This window comes from Marmota marmota, unplaced genomic scaffold (assembly GCF_001458135.2).
Source record: "Marmota marmota marmota unplaced genomic scaffold, marMar, whole genome shotgun sequence".
Taxonomy (NCBI): Eukaryota; Metazoa; Chordata; class Mammalia; order Rodentia; family Sciuridae; genus Marmota; species Marmota marmota.
Genome location: NW_025999880.1, coordinates 15,942,725 through 15,958,295, shown reverse-complemented (window position 1 = coordinate 15,958,295; position 15,571 = coordinate 15,942,725). Strand labels below are relative to the sequence as shown.

Below are 15,571 nucleotides of genomic sequence, written 5' to 3'. Positions count from 1 at the left end.
AGGAATCTTGGAGCATTATGCTAAGTGAAAAAAGCCAGATACAAAAGGACAAATACTGTATGACTCATTTTAGGTACGTAGAGGAATCAAGTTCATAGAAAGTAGAATGGTAATTGCCGGGGGCTGCAGGGAGAAGGGAATGGAAAGTACAGAGCTTTAGTTTGGGAAAGTGAAGAAGTTCTGGATGAAAACTAGTCGATGGTCATGTTCACGGAACAATGTGAATATACTTAAGGCCACAGAACTGGATACTTACAAATGGTTAAAATGGTGACTTTTATGTTGTGTATAATATTGTAATACCGTTTTTAAAAAGAAATTTAAATTAGGAGAGTTGTTTTGAATTCAGTCCCTCGACCTAGCAGAGCCGGCAGAAGTTCATCTGCATACATGGGGGTAGGGAACTGCATACTCCTGGACAGCAGCATCTGTCCGGCCGCTCCTCCCTTCCCCTCCTCCACACCCAACTGGTGACCCACCCGGCCCCCCAAAGTCTCGCTGCGCAAGCGCGGAACCGTGGACAGAAGGAGGCGTGGCCTCTGTTTGCGCCTGTGCCGAAATCCAGCTGCGACTGCTACGGGAGAAGATGATGCCCAGGTTCGGCTCCTTGGCCCGCCGGCTGAGGAGAGGCCCACACTGCACACGCGCAGACAGAGTACCCGCGTCAAAAGACGAGGAGAGCGTGCGCTCCCCACGTCCTGCCCGCCAGGCTGCCAGGCATTCGTCTCAGCGGTGACTCCCGCCGGGCCAGGGCTGTCGCGCCCACGTCTGAACAGCGATGCCCCGGGAGATCATCACCCTGCAACTGGGCCAGTGCGGCAACCAGAGTGAGCAAGCGAGCGCCGGGCCCCGCCAGTCTCTGGTTCTGCCCCATCGGGCTGCACTCAAATGCCTGGCACCCACCAGTCCCTCTTTCCCTTCCATGAACCCCCTGCCCTACTGCGCATGATAACCTAGACCAAGAACTGCGCCTCCAGCCCTGAGCTGTGATGGCTCCCAGGCCCAGGCGTCTTGGGTCCACCCTCTGAGTGTGACTGCCTCTGAGCCTAACGCTGGGCTCCTCAGGCCTTCCGGCTCTCGCAGACCCGGGCGTCTTCCCCCCTCTCTCAGTTGGGTTCGAGTTCTGGAAACAGCTGTGCGCCGAGCATGGTATCAGCCCCGAGGGCATCGTGGAGGAGTTCGCCACCGAAGGCACTGACCGCAAGGACGTCTTTTTCTACCAGGTGCCCCCAGCGACTTGGCCAAAGCCCACAGTGGCCCAAGGGGCCTGAAGGGAAGGGCAATGGCCTGGTACTGGGAAACCTGGTGGGCAGAGTAGCCAGGGCAGCTGGCTTGAGGAGGGAGGGTCAGTGGAGCCAGAGATGGGAGAACTTGGTTCACGCTAGCTCATTGAGCCCTTCCTGGATTCTCCATGACAGGCTGACGATGAGCATTACATCCCACGGGCAGTGCTGCTGGACCTGGAGCCCCGGGTGATCCATTCCATCCTCAACTCTCCATATGCCAAGCTCTATAACCCGGAGAACATCTACCTCTCAGAACATGGAGGAGGAGCTGGCAACAACTGGGCCAGGGGATTCTCCCAGGTGTCCATCCCAGAGACCCTTGATATTCCCACCCTGGGGCAAGGCAGGATCAAGCCACTTGGGAATTTGACCAGACTAGACTGACAATAAATAAGAGACAAATGGATACCCTGACGTGACAGAAGCCTGGGAAAGGTTTATGCAAATTTTGTGCAAATCATTTGAAAACTAGCTTTTCTGGGTTAAGTACTACACTGAGGCTTTGCTTCAGGGTGGGAACAAAGTCCCAGAGTAGAGTTCTTTGTATTGACAAGAGAATCTTCAGCCTGACCCTCCCTTCCCATGTCTCTACACAGGGTGAGAAAATCCATGAAGACATCTTTGATATCATAGACCGAGAAGCAGATGGAAGTGACAGTCTAGAGGTGAGGGCCTCCCCACTGAAGAGGGCTGGGGGAAAGGTGAGGAGGTGACCTGAACAGGTTAATACAAAGGGGACAATTCAAGACCATTTGGGGGACTGGTAATGTAATTCAGTGATAGAGCACTTGCCTAGCCTGAGGGAAGCCCTGGGTTTGATCCCCAGCAACTGGGGCAGCGGGGTTGGCATCAGATATTGGGACATTGAAGAAAATAAGATACAGTCCTTGTTCTCAAGGAAGTCATAACCTGGGTGACATCAGCTCCTTGTGCATGGAATTGATTCAACCTGTTCAGGCTCTAAACCTTCCCAAGGAGCCTCATCCTGGATGAACACAGAAGAAACCTTGAGACACAGTGTGTTGGAAGTAGGGAATGAGCCAAGCATGAAGCCTCTCCACCTTTCCCCTTGCAGGGCTTTGTGCTGTGCCATTCCATTGCTGGAGGTACGGGTTCTGGCCTAGGCTCCTACCTTCTGGAGCGACTGAATGACAGGTAAACCTGTATTTGAGAAGACATTATCCCTTGTTCCCTAGGTACTATATTTTCATGTTTTCACTTTTTTTCTCATGAGTTGCTAGGTCTGCCAGGACCCTCTCTGCTTTGAGTAATAGGGACAAACCCACCCAGGGAATACTTTGGAAGCAATAACTGGGGGAAGAGGAGGTTAAAAGGAAGGGGAGGGAGCCTACAGGGTTTGATACTTGTGGCTTATTTTGGGATTTTGGGGGAGGCTAGTTCTACTCTTACTCCTTTTGTATAAGAACTCAATGGCAAATGAATGGTCATTATTGTCCCTAGAGGAGATTGAGAGTGGCAGTCATGGGGTTCATCCACTTCACTGTCTACCCTCCCCTTTTCCCTCTTCCTTGCCCCCAGGTATCCCAAGAAGCTGGTACAGACGTACTCAGTGTTCCCCAGTCAGGATGAGATGAGTGACGTGGTGGTCCAGCCCTACAACTCACTCCTCACACTTAAGAGGCTGACCCAGAATGCAGACTGTGTGGTGAGCAAAGGAGAACAAGTTGGGAGGGTTGGCCTACCTCTGTAGGCCAGTCAGTCACCTGCACCTTGCTTTTTCCAAGTCCCTGCTCTTACAGAGAACAGAAATCAACAAAGTCACAATATGTGGGCCAAATTGTGCAGTAAGGTCCCAAATTCCAGGTTGCTTTCAGTCCTTTTAGGCAGCAAGGCTCTCAACAAAGTGAGAGTACCTACCCTTATTTTGCCCACTCAATTCCTACTCATGTTTGAACTCTTAACTCAAGGATCACTTCATTAGCAAAGGCTTCAGCAACTGCCCAGTAAAGGTCAGGTTTCTTTGTGCATATTTCGGGTTGTTAAATAAATGAAACAGACAAATGTTGTTTTTTGATGCTTAAGATTGAACCCAGGGCCTTATGCATGATAAGCACATGCTCACTGTGCCTACACCCCAAGCTCGTTGTTTTATACCTAATGTCTGTCTAGGCCAGGCATGGTGGTGTACACCTGTAATCCCAGCAACAAGGAGGTTGAGGCAGGAGGACTGCAATTTCAAAGCCAGCCTCAGCAATTTAGCAAGGTCCTGAGCAATTTAGCAAGACTTAATTTTGGGGGGCAGAGGGGAGAAGAGAAAGGCAAGATCCGTGTCTCTGGGCCCAGGATTAAGAAATAAAAAGGACTGGAGATGTGGTTCAATGGTTAAGCACCTCTGAGTTAAATTCCCAGTACAAAAAAAAAAAAAATTAATACCTGTCCCATTGGACTGTAAGCCCAATGACACAAAGACCATGCCTGTTTTATTCTCTGTGGTATCTCTAGAGCCAAGCACTGTGAGTAATACCTAGGTGAACTCACATATTTGTTAACTGTCCTGCATGGTCCAAAAGTACATGATGATGCCACAAAGAAAATACTTTCCTTTTAAATTAGAAAAAGTTACTTCCTGGTTTTGGAGTTTAGTAATGGCTGAGCTATACCTTATTTCTATACCGCTTTTCTCCTCAAAAAGATGCTGTAATTCCCTTCTACCCTTCAGGTGGTGCTGGACAATACAGCCCTTAATCGGATAGCCACAGACCGCCTCCACATCCAGAACCCATCCTTCTCCCAGATCAACCAGCTGGTGAGCCCCATCCTAGACTCCTTTGGACCAGAAACCCTCATTGCTAGAAGGCCATCTGGGAAGGGAGGTCCCACATGGGCCAATACCCATGATGTACACCCCCATCCCCAGGTGTCCACCATCATGTCAGCCAGCACCACCACCCTGCGCTACCCCGGCTACATGAACAACGACCTCATCGGCCTCATCGCCTCGCTCATTCCCACACCACGGCTCCACTTCCTCATGACTGGTTACACCCCCCTCACTACAGACCAGTCAGTAAGAGCAGCCTTCAGTGTCCCAGGCAGGGTTGGCCTGGGCCTAGAGATACTGAACTTTGACTTTCTTTTCTCCCCTCTGCCCAAAAATTACCCTTTGCAGCCCCCCAAGGCTCTTGCTCAGGGCCTGACAGGAAGCAGGCCATTTGCCTGCTGACTTGTGTCCACCTTCCCTCAGCCTTGGCTCCTGCAGGCACGGGGTTGAATGGGGTTGGCTTCTCCTCCTGTATAGGGGCATGAGTTTGCTAAGAGCCTACTCCTGCCTCAGAGTCTTGGGGTAGACCTGAACCTAGAGACACTGTCCACAGATATATCACAGTATCCTGAGTTGGATGGGGACATGTGTTGGCTCCTCTTTTGGACTATGTCTTAAGTGCCAGCCTGGTCCCTGTGACCCACTTTCCCCTCAGGTGGCCAGTGTGAGGAAGACCACAGTCCTGGATGTCATGAGGCGGCTGCTGCAGCCCAAGAACGTGATGGTGTCCACAGGCCGGGACCGCCAGACCAACCACTGCTACATCGCCATCCTCAACATCATCCAGGGAGAGGTGGACCCCACCCAGGTAAGTGAGGCCTCTTTGCCCTGTACCCTGAATCCACAGGGTAGAGGAGTGGCCACCATCACCGCTCCCATACCCACCTCAGGTCCACAAGAGCTTGCAGAGGATCCGTGAACGGAAGTTGGCCAACTTCATCCCCTGGGGCCCAGCCAGCATCCAGGTGGCCCTGTCGAGGAAGTCTCCCTACCTGCCCTCAGCCCACCGGGTCAGTGGGCTCATGATGGCCAACCACACCAGTATCTCCTCAGTGAGTCCAGTCACTTCTTACCAGTGTCTATCTACCTTCATCAAATTCTTCCAGTCCTTTCCTTTTTGTTTTCCCTTTGGGCAGTACCTAGATTTGAACTGCTTTTTATTTTTGAGACAGGGTCTCACTAAGTTGCCCTGGCTGGCCTTGAATCTGTGGTCCTCAAATCTACAGCCTCCCAAGTAGCTGGGATTATATGCATGTGACACTGCACCTAGCTCCCCCAGTCTGTTCCTAGTCCCCGTGTTATACTAGCACCCATTCTGAAGATTTCCTTCTTTTTCAGCTCTTTGAAAGTTCCTGCCAGCAGTATGACAAGCTATGGAAACGGGGGGCCTTCCTGGAGCAGTTCCGCAAAGAGGATATCTTCAAGGACAATTTTGATGAGATGGACAGGTCCAGGGAGGTTGTTCAGGAGCTCATTGATGAGTACCATGCAGCCACACGGCCAGACTATATCTCCTGGGGCACCCAGGAGCAGTGATTTTCCTCTTTGCTCTTCCCCCCTGTACAGGAAGCACAGCCACCACCATGACTGGTCCCTCTAATCCAACTTTACCTTACTGGATTCCTCTCCTCCCCAGAAACTGGCCCAACTTCCTCCCTTCCATTCCTGACCCTTGATATGCTTGTTCAGTTCAAATAAAGTTATAAAGCTTGGAGATGAATATAGTCAGGGCTTGATCTGTCACTATGGGGGATGGGATCTTCAGTTTTCAGGTGAGTGATGGTAAGGTTGCCTTCATTTCCTCTAACTTCTTCCCACCTAGTCCAGGTCTTAGTATGTCTGTTTCCATTGAGGTCCCTTGCCTTGAACCAGGCTGTTATACTGAAGTTGGCCAACTTCATCCCCTGGAGCCCAGCCAGCTTTCAAGTAGAGAGGGTTAATGAGGTCTACTGTCTCCTTAGTGTTTAAGTTCCTGCTTCAGGTTGAATCAATGCTGCTCCAGTTTCCTCCATTCAGCAAAGAGGATGTGGGGTTTATGAAAGTAGGGCCTATTTCATTCTGAGCAGGTCAGAAAAGCTGGAACTCTGGATGCCCAGGGCCATAAGAATCTCAGGAACTCAACCCAGTTCAACTCAAAGTGATAAGCAGGACAGAATTTAGGAGTAGGCTATACTCATCCTGAGTTCTTTTTCTGTGCCAGAGGAATGTTTGGGTCTATATCCTGCCTCAAGCTTCTCTCCATTTCAAGCCCAAAGCAGTAAGCAGAACAAAGATGAACCCAAACAGGATCAGAAGCTGGACACCAGGGTAGAATATGGGCAGAGACAGTCTTAATGACTCATAGCCCTCCAGCTTCAGGGATACTATGGGGCCACCCCTTTGCCACTGGATGGAGAAGAGAGGGTGAGTAATTGCCAGCTTCCAATTCTGTCTTCTTGCCTGCCCCGCCCATTACTCTATAGCAGCAAACTGGCTAAGAGGAGGTTAAATCCAGAAGGTCAAGGAGGGTGGAGCTCTGTGGTGTCCAGACTCCCTTCAGTGTCTGATAAAACCCCCAGAGTGTGGGTGTCCCCAGGGGTGGAGCTGTGAGCTATGGAGCTCCAACTTGTCCCATTGAAAACACTCCCACAAGAAGGGTTTGTGTAAATAAGGATTTTTTTTTTTTTTGGCTTCTCTTCTACAAATAAATTAAGAAACAAACTATAAAATTGTCCACACCCATTTCAGACCTTGGGTGTGGGGTCTGTGCCCTGTCCCTGCAGGGCCAAAAGGGTCCATGGTCTCCTCAAATCTCAGAGTAGTCCTGGCCCAGGCTGGAGGGAAGAGGGGAGTCATGACCTCTTGGCAGGCTCAGTCCTGCAGCTGCCCAAGAAGCCAGACTGTCCCTGGGGCTCATCCAGGCCTTGGTGCTGGCTGGGAGAGGAGGTGTCTGGCAGGTCTTGGCATGGAGGAGCAGAGCTGCCGCAGGGCCTCTCGGGGAAGGGGTTGGCCAAGTAGGCATTCACCAGCTGCATGATCTCTTCCACCTAAGAGAGAGCAGAGGTCAATGCACAACAGGAGCAACTAGATTCTCTTCTTTCATTCAGGCTCTAGGGCTCCAGCTTCTCTACCAGGGTCCTTCAAGTTCTCGCTCCTGACAACCTTACCCATCCTCACCATCCTACTAGGAATTGAGCCCAGGGGAGTTTTACCACTAAGCTATACCCCCACCCCTTAAGTTTTTGAGATAGGGCATCACTAAATTGCTGAGGCTGGCCTCAAACTAATGATCCTCCTGTCTCAGCCTCCGGAGTCTCTGGGATTACAAGTGTGCACCCCTGTGCCCAAATCATTCTTGTTTCTTTCTGCTCCTCTATCATGCCAAGTATACTTTCCTCTCTTGGCCTTTGTACTTACAATTCCCTTTATCTGGAATGCTATTCCCCTAGATTTTCCTGTGGCTAACTTATGTCATCCTCTTGAGAATCTGGCTCTGACTACCTAATGCTTGGCCCCTACAGTTACTTCCCATCATACTACTCTTTCCTTCTAGCTTAATGATCTTTGATTACTTGTTGATTGTCTGATTCCCACACTCTAAGCTCCTAGGAGCTTGTCTTTGATCATAGCTGGCTTCCCAGTACCTAGAGCTGTACCCATGATTGATGGTCCATAGATTGTTCTGTGCTTGCCTCTTCCTACTCACCTGGGGACTCTGCAGGAGGAGCTGACTCTCGCCTACCCTCAATGCTAGGGTTTGGGGACCCATTAGCTGGCAGGCGGCCACATGACCATAGCTGACACTGTGGATGGGTTCTGTCTCACCAGGCCGGGAGAGGGACATGGTCTTGGCTCCCAGACCCAGGCATAGCTTCTGTGGAGCACCTCCACCAGGTTCCTGCAGACAGATAGGCAGAGTCGGGGGGAAGGAGAGGACAGCATTCTTTTTGGTAGGGGAAAATGGTTGTGAGCAGGGAGTTCCCTGACCCCTCTATGATACACAGTGAAATATGAAGGGGGCTAGGGTCCAGGAGGTGCAAGCCCCCTAGGGCTGGTGTCTCCTGGCATTTGGAAGTAGGAAGTGAAGTGACCCACAGTGGGGGCCTATGGCTCTGGGGCAAAGGTGTGGGGCTTGGGCCTCCAGAGTCCCCTTCTCCCTTCTCCCCCTCACCGTGCTCAGCTCCAGAACGTCATACCGAGCAGCGCCGAACCCCGGACACTGCGCCGCCAGAGCCAGGTAGGCAGCCATGGCCTCAGCTCGGCCCATGCCCCGTAACCGCTTCCAGCCGCCCAGCACAGCAGCAGCGGTGCGGGCGCCTCCGTCTCCTCCCTCCGGGGCTGCTGTGCGGCAGGCCCCACTGCGTCGAGCCCGCTCCGCCCGCCTCTTGGCCAGGCTGGGGCTCCAGAATGCCCCGGCCAGCAGGGCGGCTGAGGGCGGTGGCCTGGGAGTTGGGCGGGGCTGAACTTCGCACGGAGGGATGGGGGGCGGGATGGGGGGCGGCAGCAGGCGGTCTAGGCGAGGCAGGGGCACCCGCGGGGAGAAGTCTCGGTGCAGGCTCTGCAGGCGCAGCGCCGCCAGGGCGCGCAGTGTGTCGTCGGGCGGTGGCGGCCGGCCGCGCAACAGCAGAGCATGAGCCTGCAAGGAAGGCACCGGGCGTCAGCCAGCAGTGGCAACTATACTGTCGCAAATCACCTCGGAGGGTGGAGCCTGAGAAGTTAAGGGTTTGGGGACAGTCTACCGTGGGGTTACCAGAACGGTTAATTGAAATGGCCTAGAAAGAGATCAGGCATAGATGGTATATTCCGAGGCGTGAATGTCGGAGATCCTCACCTGCTCAAAGAGGAAAGGCAGTTCGTGACCGTCTGGGGATAGTCCCTCAGGATGCAGAGGTCCGTGAAGACGCAGACACAGTCTCCACCCGGAGTCCAGCGAGTCTTCCAGTCTGGCTTCCTCTGAGGCTAAACTGCAGAAGAAAAAAGAACACGAGGCAATGGGGAAGCAGGGCCCAGCAGAGTGCTGGCGACTTGGGAAAGGGGCAGGACAAGTTTGGGGGTGTGGCCGTATGTTTTGGGCGGGGCCCCCAAGAGTGGCCTACAAAGGTGAGCATAGAAGTCAGATTACACACAGACTGCAGATAGGGAGTCTGTCTGTAACTTAGAACAAATGCCAAGTGCTCAATAAATGTTTGCTTAGTGATTTAAGCTGAGGAGATGGGTTAATAGAACAGTTCTGGGCTGGACATTTACTTCTCAAACCTGGTGAGCACGTCGGCCATGAGGGTCCCCCCAGCCAGCGCTCGTTCCTGGGCACCACGCTGTTCATACAACGCAAAGACATTGCGGCTCCGGGCCAAACCCAGCCGCCCCACCAGCTCTCGAGCCACCTAGAAGGAAGAGAGGAAGAGGGTCTTGTTTGGATCCTCAGGCATACGGATCCAACTGACACTACCATTATCCCACTTATAGAAATAAGGAATCAGAGACTAGGGCCAACCCAGGGTTCAGGAGAAGCAGGTATGAGAACTTAGAAGGAAGGGTTGGGGATACCCGGGACCTTTGGCCTCACCTCCCCTGCTGTCGTGTGAGAGTCAATGGCCACAGAGCAGGCACCAGCCCCTGGACAGTGCACCGTGCACAACAGCTCCTGTCGTTGGCTCAGTGCGGAAATCTCTGCCAGCGATGGCACCAGCTCTCTGCCGCGTGTCCGGCCCAGAGCTTTCCTGATGAAGCGCGCATATTCCGCTAGTTCCGAGTTCGGCAGTGCCTGCTCAGTCCTGTATTAGGAGGAATCACAGGAACAGTGCTCCAAGGGCTTTCCTACTCCTCTTATTCCTCCTCCCACCCTCTCCCCTTCTTGTATTAATATTTTATTTCATCTAGTCAAACTCCTTCCCTCCAATTCAAGTTTCTTGAAGGCAGCCTTTCTCCGGGGCTTTGCATGGAGCTAAATTAAATTACTTTCGATGTCTTCTGGCAGCTTTCTCCCAACTGTCCCCACCCACTTTCGAAAATCTCCTGATCTTCCCCGCTGAAATCCAAAATTGAACCACATTACTGTGCTTTCCTAAGCCCTGGTACTGGTCTGCATAATGAGGAAAAGCAGACTTTTTATAATTCCTCTGCCCAAAGAGGGTGCCTTATTGTAATTCATTTGCTCACCAGTGGGATATGATCTTGCAATTCCTACAAAAGCAGGGGATTTATCCCTTCTCTGCATCTAGGTTCTCCATCTGTCAACCCCCTTGCAAAGGCCTTTAGTTCTCTCCCAGCCCTGAAACTCCTTTGCCTTGGCCTTACACTTTTTTCTTTCTTCTCACCTCTCCAAATGCCCTAGGAGGTGCCCCCGAACAGCTACCCCAGGCCGGAAGGTGCAGCTCATGCAGGTGAGGAGCTGCCAGTACCGCAGGGTTGCAGGGTCTTGGGTAGCAGGGAGCCCAGGAGGACCTGCAGGGCCTGAGGTCTGCTTAGCCAGCTGCAGGAAGAGTTCATCCCGGAGTGCAGGCAGGTCCCGACAGGTTTGGAGCACACCCTGCATCAGGGGCCCAGGGCGCCTTGCCCCCTCCAGTGCCTGGAGCGCAAGGAACAGCCTTACCGCCTCCTCTCTCAAGGGTGCATAGCCAGGACCTGTGGGAGGGTGGGGGTGGAGGGACGGTTTGGAGAGGGGACACAGAGGTGCACCCTGGGAGGAAGGTGCAAACCAGGGAAAGGTCAGGAGTATAATGGGAACAGGGGTGGCAAGAAGGGAAGGGTACGAATGACAGGAATAGTGAAGGGAAAGCAATGGTCCCACAAAGCCAAACTTTCAACCCTTGCCTCCCAGAAATCCTCTCTCCCTATCCTCCTAAACCTGGACCTGTTGGAAAGTGAGACCATGGCGGGCAATCAGGGCGAGTTGTCACCCCTGCCAGGAAGGTAGGAGGGTTCCCAAGAGGTCTCACCAGTATGGTAGAGAGAAAGACTAAGGGAAGTAGGTTCAAACCCCAGATTCTGTAACTGGGATAGAACAGGCTGATCTGGGAGTTAGAAAACCAGAGTTCTTCAGAATCCCAGCTCCCTAATCCTCTAGCTTTAGTACCCAGACTAGTCACTATACCCTTTTGGGGAGAGATATAGCTGGATGAGGCAAGCACATTCTCCCCAAGAGGTGTTTTTTTCTACCACACATAAAGGTAATATGACATGTTATTAAGACCATGTTTTTTTTTTAAATTTTAATTAGTTATTAATGGACCTTTATTTATTTGCTTATATGTGGTGCTGAGAATCGAGCCCAGTGCCTCACACATGCTAGGCAAGCGCTCTACTACTGAGCCACAACTCCAGATCAAGACCATGATTTTAAAAATAGAAGAGAAAGGATAAAAATCCCAGAAGGATCATTAATGGTCAGAATGAGATCTTTTAGAGAAATAGTCACTCACAACCATTTTTTTTTCCTGTTCTGCTTTCCCTCCCTTCCACTCTTATCAGCTTAGTTTCACCTTCATCCTTTGAAAAGTGTAGATCTCGGTAGAGCCCTTGAAGACTTAAGTCCCTGCCAATTAAGGCATTCAGATTCTTACTTATGATCTACCTCATCCCATCCAGGAAAGCTGGGCCGTAGGACCACTCACCTGGGGCACTGACTCCATAGGGCAGGGGCAGAAGTGGGGCATACAAGGCTCCACTGGTATGCCTCAGAATCGGGTTCCGACGGTAGATGAGGGCCACCGCCTCTGGATCCCCGCAACTCTCCTAGATACCAGGAAGAGGGTCACCTGAGGGGAAGGGAGTTCCCTGTGCCAAGAAAGCTTTAAGTTAACCACCCTCCAGGCTCTTAGTTGAGTTCCCTCTCTCACCTGTATGTCCCTGAGCAATAGCTGGGTGGGGGTCTCTAGCGGAGCCTTTGAGGAGATCACTTCACGCAAGGCCACCCCCCAGCGCTCAGCTTCTGCCTGGCGGGGGGAGCAGAGGCGGACGCTGTGTTTCCGGCCAGACACAGTCACTGACCACAGACCTGTTGGAAAGTGAGACCATGGCGGGCAATCAGGGCCAGTTGTCACCCCTGCCAGGAAGGTAGGAGGGTTCCCAAGAGGTCTCACCAGTCTCCTTGGGCCTGCGCTCTGGGCCAGTGACTGAGCACAGGCTGGTGAGTACAAGGCTCCCGAGGCGCCGAGCACCCTTCCCATTGCTGCTGAAGTGGTCCAGAGAATCACGAGTGAGCACGAACCAGGCTCGGCGAGGAGGCAGCCATGGCCGTGCCCCTCCTCCGCGGGGCTCGCGATACAGCCAACCTGGGAGGACAAAGGAAGATGAGGGGCCAGCCCAAGGAGACATTATCCTCTACAACTGGGGGCCTCCAGAGTGCCCTGAGGGAGTCCCCACCTTTCACAACGATGTCGGGGTCATCCTCCGGCAGACCCTTTTCTGGAATGAGGCTCCAAGTCTCCTCCCAGCTCTGCAGCCTGGATCAGAAAGGAAAAGTTGAGTGAGGCTGCGAGACCTCCACTCCGCCTCCAGGGGGCTCCTCTGTAGGGGCTCCCCAGGCTGCGCTGGGTGCTTGCTCCTAAGCTGGGCACCCCTCCTCCAGGCTGTGGGAACCGCAGGGCCGTTCTGACCTTGCACCAGAAATAGCCAGGACCCCCCCACCTTCCTCCCCACGCCCCCAGACTGGACCGCCCCCCGGGACCCCGGCCAAACCACAGCGTCCGGCAGCATTGGGCCTCTCCCTTATTGCACAACCCAGTGAGGGAAGACCACAAGGATGCGGGTCCCAGGAACCAGCTGGGGTCTCAAAACTAAGAATGGGGCCGGGATTGTGGCTTAGTGGTAGAGTGCTTGCCTAGCACGTGTGAGGCACTGGGTTCAATCCTCAGCACCACATAATAAATAAAATAAAGTTAAGAAGAAACAACAACAACCAAGAATGAAGAGGTGAAACTCACCTGTCAGAGACTGCGGCGCTCCTCACAGGCTGAGTCAGTGTTACATCCAGGGGACTCTGGGGAGATAGGCAAGGAAACTCAGCATCAGAGCCCTCCCTGCCCAATTCTGTGTCTAAGACAGTGCTGCTCAGGGGGTGGAGGAAGAAGTCAAGGAGTTAGGTAGTGACTGGGCTGAATGACCAGGAGCTGCTCTATCCGGGGTGTCTATGCAAACAAACTCTAAGACCAGCCAGGAGCTAAGAAGCCAAAGCTCCGGCCTTTCCCCCTTTCCCTTTGAAGATGCAAAGGGGTCTGATAGGGTGGAAAGAGTCCTGGGCAGGGAGTCAGAGACCTGGGATCTAATACTGGCTAGACTACTAACTCACTGTGTCAAGTCCGCTTCCCTCTCTGTGCACACATTTCCTCATCTTTGAAACACCAGAAGTAGACCAAGTCCCTTCTCCCTTTGGCAGCCTGGAAGGCACTCCTTCCTCCTCATTTTTCCTTCACCCATTCTACCTTGTTGGCCAGGGGAAGGCATGTGGTGGGCACGGAGACAAATGTAGGGAATTTAAGAGCTTGGTACATTCACCCGCAAAAACACTCCTGAGATTCAGGGGACAGCAGAGACCCCACCTCTTTGCTGGGGTTCAGAAAGGGCAGGCCAGGCTGAAAAATAGCGCACACTTTCCAGGCCAGGTGTGGTTTGAGATTTTGTCCTTCTCTCACCACATCCCTACCGGCTCTCCTGGAACTTCAAGTGTAGACTGGGGTCTGAGAAAGCCTCAAACCCAACCCAAAGCCAAGCCAGGCAGGAACTGTGCCATGGTCCTACTGTGCCCAGACTGCTAGACAGCCAGGAGTGGGGAGGAGGGGAAGGGAGACCAGGGACACCTGTCCCCAAGCTTCGAGGAGGAGGGGGTGGAGGTGGAGCATGAAGGAAGCAATGGCTTGGTTGACAGAGCAGACCCTGCCCAGACTGGAAGCTTGCGGGACGCCTGAGTACTCTGCCTTCCCTGGAAACACATTCACCTATTTTCTGGAGGGTCTGAGCAGAGCTTTCAGCCACAGCACCAGAGGGGCAGGTACTAATCACCCTTTTAGACCAACCCTGGTAATCGCAGTCCCCTGCTTCCCTCCCCCCCTCTATATTTATCTGCCCTCTGCCTCGCCAGGTGCTGGCGCAGGCTCCACTAGCACCCCGCCCCGCCCGGGCACTGAGCCACAGAGCCTGCTGGGGACCCCTGAGGGGGATGGGAGCCTGACCCAGGCCACAGCACATAAGAGATTGATTGCCAGAGTATAGAAGCATGGGAAAGGGCACGACATCAGAGATGGAGGTCTGCCACATCAATCGTGCCTCAGGTGACCGGAAGGGGAGATCTGACAAAACCCAGCAACCAAGTGTTCCCCACTGTCCCCTCAGGGACTTCCCAGGAGCCTCACCAGGGAAGGCCGAAAGTTCTGTCCTGAGCGGCAGGGTAATGACGAGAGGTCCTCAAAGGGCCACAGCCCCCAGCTCCCTGTCCGTGCGGTCCTCACCGCAGACCCCAATCCTAGGATGCCTTCTCCCCCTCGCCCAGATCCCGGTGGAGGGAGCTCCCGAATCTGGCCCCAGTGCTCACCAACTTGGAGCAGAGGGGACCTAGGCGTTCGAGCCGCCCAGCCGGCCTCGCCACATTCTTTGGCCCTGGCGGAGGCGGAAGGAGACGGGATGGGACGCGAGCCGGCAGGGAAGGGAGAGGCAGAGGCAAGGCCAGGTCGCGCCACGCGTGACGCCTCCCCTGCCTCAGGGCGCCCAGCAGGTGGACAGCGCCCAGTGTGCGGCGCTAGGCCCACAGGCACATCCCAAGTCGGGCTGCTCCTTGAGCTCCTGGGGGCTCTGGGCTCCAAGCAAGAATCTCTCCCACATCCCCAGTTTGCTAAGAGTGCGGCAGCGTTTGGCTGGAGTCTGGAGTGGGATCAGGCGTGACTGCCGGTTGTAGTGAAAGTGATTGAGACAAGACTCTAAATCCCCCCCGGGACTTACCCTCCCGCCCGCTGGACTCGGGGTCCGTAGCTCAAAGGTCTCCTCGTCTTCGTCCTCGTCCCCGTCCCCGCTAAGCTCGCCGTCACCATAGTCCCGGTGCAGAAGAGTGAAGCCTCGACGGCAGCAGAGGAGCCACCACAACCCCCCCGGGAGAGGCATCCGGGCGAGCAGACGGGGGATGGGGGCCCAGGCAGCCGAGGCCAAGCAGCAGGGGATCGGAGAAACTGGCGGGGCTCCGACCCAAGCGGGAGAAAGATGAGGCGGGAGGAGGAGGTGGGAGAGGGGGACAGGGAGGAGGCAATGTCTAGGGCTAGGGTGCTAGGGGACGCTGGCTAGAGCCTGCGATGGGCTCAACGTCTGGGCCCCTGTAGGGGGAGGGGGGGAAGGAGTCCAGGGCCTGGGGGGAACAGGGAGCAATGTCCGGAGCTGGGAAGTAGTGTCCGTTGTAGTGTCCAGCCCTGTGGGGGGCAGTGTCCGGTGCAGTGTCGAGGTGGGCAGTTGTCCAAGCTCCAGGGAGGGTCGTGTCCGGTAGGGCGTCCGGTGGCCGGGGCCCCAGCGGCGCGCGCTGCGCTCCCTGCAGCCCCGGGACTGG

General features: G+C 54.1%; 2 protein-coding genes across 8 annotated transcripts; one reads left to right on the top strand and one right to left on the bottom strand.

Annotated features, from left to right (window-relative positions):
• Window positions 1–543: 543 nt before the first annotated feature.
• On the top strand, window positions 544–5,789 carry Tubg2 (tubulin gamma 2). 2 transcript variants are annotated; one of them, XM_015495665.2, is made up of 11 exons: window positions 544–827; window positions 1,111–1,223; window positions 1,419–1,586; window positions 1,883–1,951; window positions 2,362–2,441; window positions 2,826–2,952; window positions 3,967–4,053; window positions 4,165–4,314; window positions 4,724–4,876; window positions 4,959–5,120; window positions 5,407–5,789. In XM_015495665.2, the coding sequence occupies exons 1-11, from the start codon at window positions 779–781 to the stop codon at window positions 5,602–5,604; spliced, it is 1,356 nt and encodes a 451-aa protein (XP_015351151.1). In that variant the 5' UTR covers window positions 544–778; the 3' UTR covers window positions 5,605–5,789. The 2 variants fall into 2 exon arrangements, with proteins under 2 accessions (XP_015351151.1, XP_048647025.1); XM_048791068.1 differs by lacking the exon at window positions 4,959–5,120 and having other exon boundaries at window positions 550–827.
• Window positions 5,790–6,705: 916 nt separating this feature from the next.
• Window positions 6,706–15,569, bottom strand: Plekhh3 (pleckstrin homology, MyTH4 and FERM domain containing H3). 6 transcript variants are annotated; one of them, XR_001504597.2, is made up of 14 exons: window positions 14,980–15,565; window positions 14,397–14,640; window positions 12,972–13,027; window positions 12,412–12,491; window positions 12,129–12,320; window positions 11,886–12,043; window positions 11,661–11,781; window positions 10,365–10,671; window positions 9,614–9,821; window positions 9,295–9,431; window positions 8,879–9,011; window positions 8,244–8,683; window positions 7,754–7,945; window positions 6,706–7,094 (listed from the first exon to the last, which is right to left on the bottom strand). XR_001504597.2 is itself a non-coding variant. In XM_015495661.2 (14 exons), the coding sequence occupies exons 1-14, from the start codon at window positions 15,066–15,068 to the stop codon at window positions 6,900–6,902; spliced, it is 2,577 nt and encodes an 858-aa protein (XP_015351147.1). In that variant the 5' UTR covers window positions 15,069–15,565; the 3' UTR covers window positions 6,706–6,899. The 6 variants fall into 6 exon arrangements, 4 of the variants coding, with proteins under 4 accessions (XP_015351147.1, XP_015351148.1, XP_015351149.1 ...); XM_015495661.2 differs by having other exon boundaries at window positions 8,219–8,683; XM_015495662.2 differs by having other exon boundaries at window positions 8,219–8,683; window positions 9,304–9,431.
• Between the last annotated feature and the right edge of the window lie 2 nt (window positions 15,570–15,571).

Coding starts and splice junctions, on each gene's coding strand:
- Plekhh3 (XM_015495661.2), bottom strand. CDS start 15,068: ATGGTGACGGCGAGCTTAGCGGGGACGGGGACGAGGACGAAGACGAGG. Junction 14,641..14,979: donor CGAGTCCAGCGGGCGGGAGG/GTAAGTCCCGGG, acceptor CGCCTCCGCCAG/GGCCAAAGAATGTGGCGAGG. Junction 9,822..10,364: donor CTCCTAGGGCATTTGGAGAG/GTGAGAAGAAAG, acceptor CTCCTAATACAG/GACTGAGCAGGCACTGCCGA.
- Tubg2 (XM_015495665.2), top strand. CDS start 779: ATGCCCCGGGAGATCATCACCCTGCAACTGGGCCAGTGCGGCAACCAG. Junction 1,587..1,882: donor GGGCCAGGGGATTCTCCCAG/GTGTCCATCCCA, acceptor GTCTCTACACAG/GGTGAGAAAATCCATGAAGA. Junction 4,877..4,958: donor GAGAGGTGGACCCCACCCAG/GTAAGTGAGGCC, acceptor TACCCACCTCAG/GTCCACAAGAGCTTGCAGAG.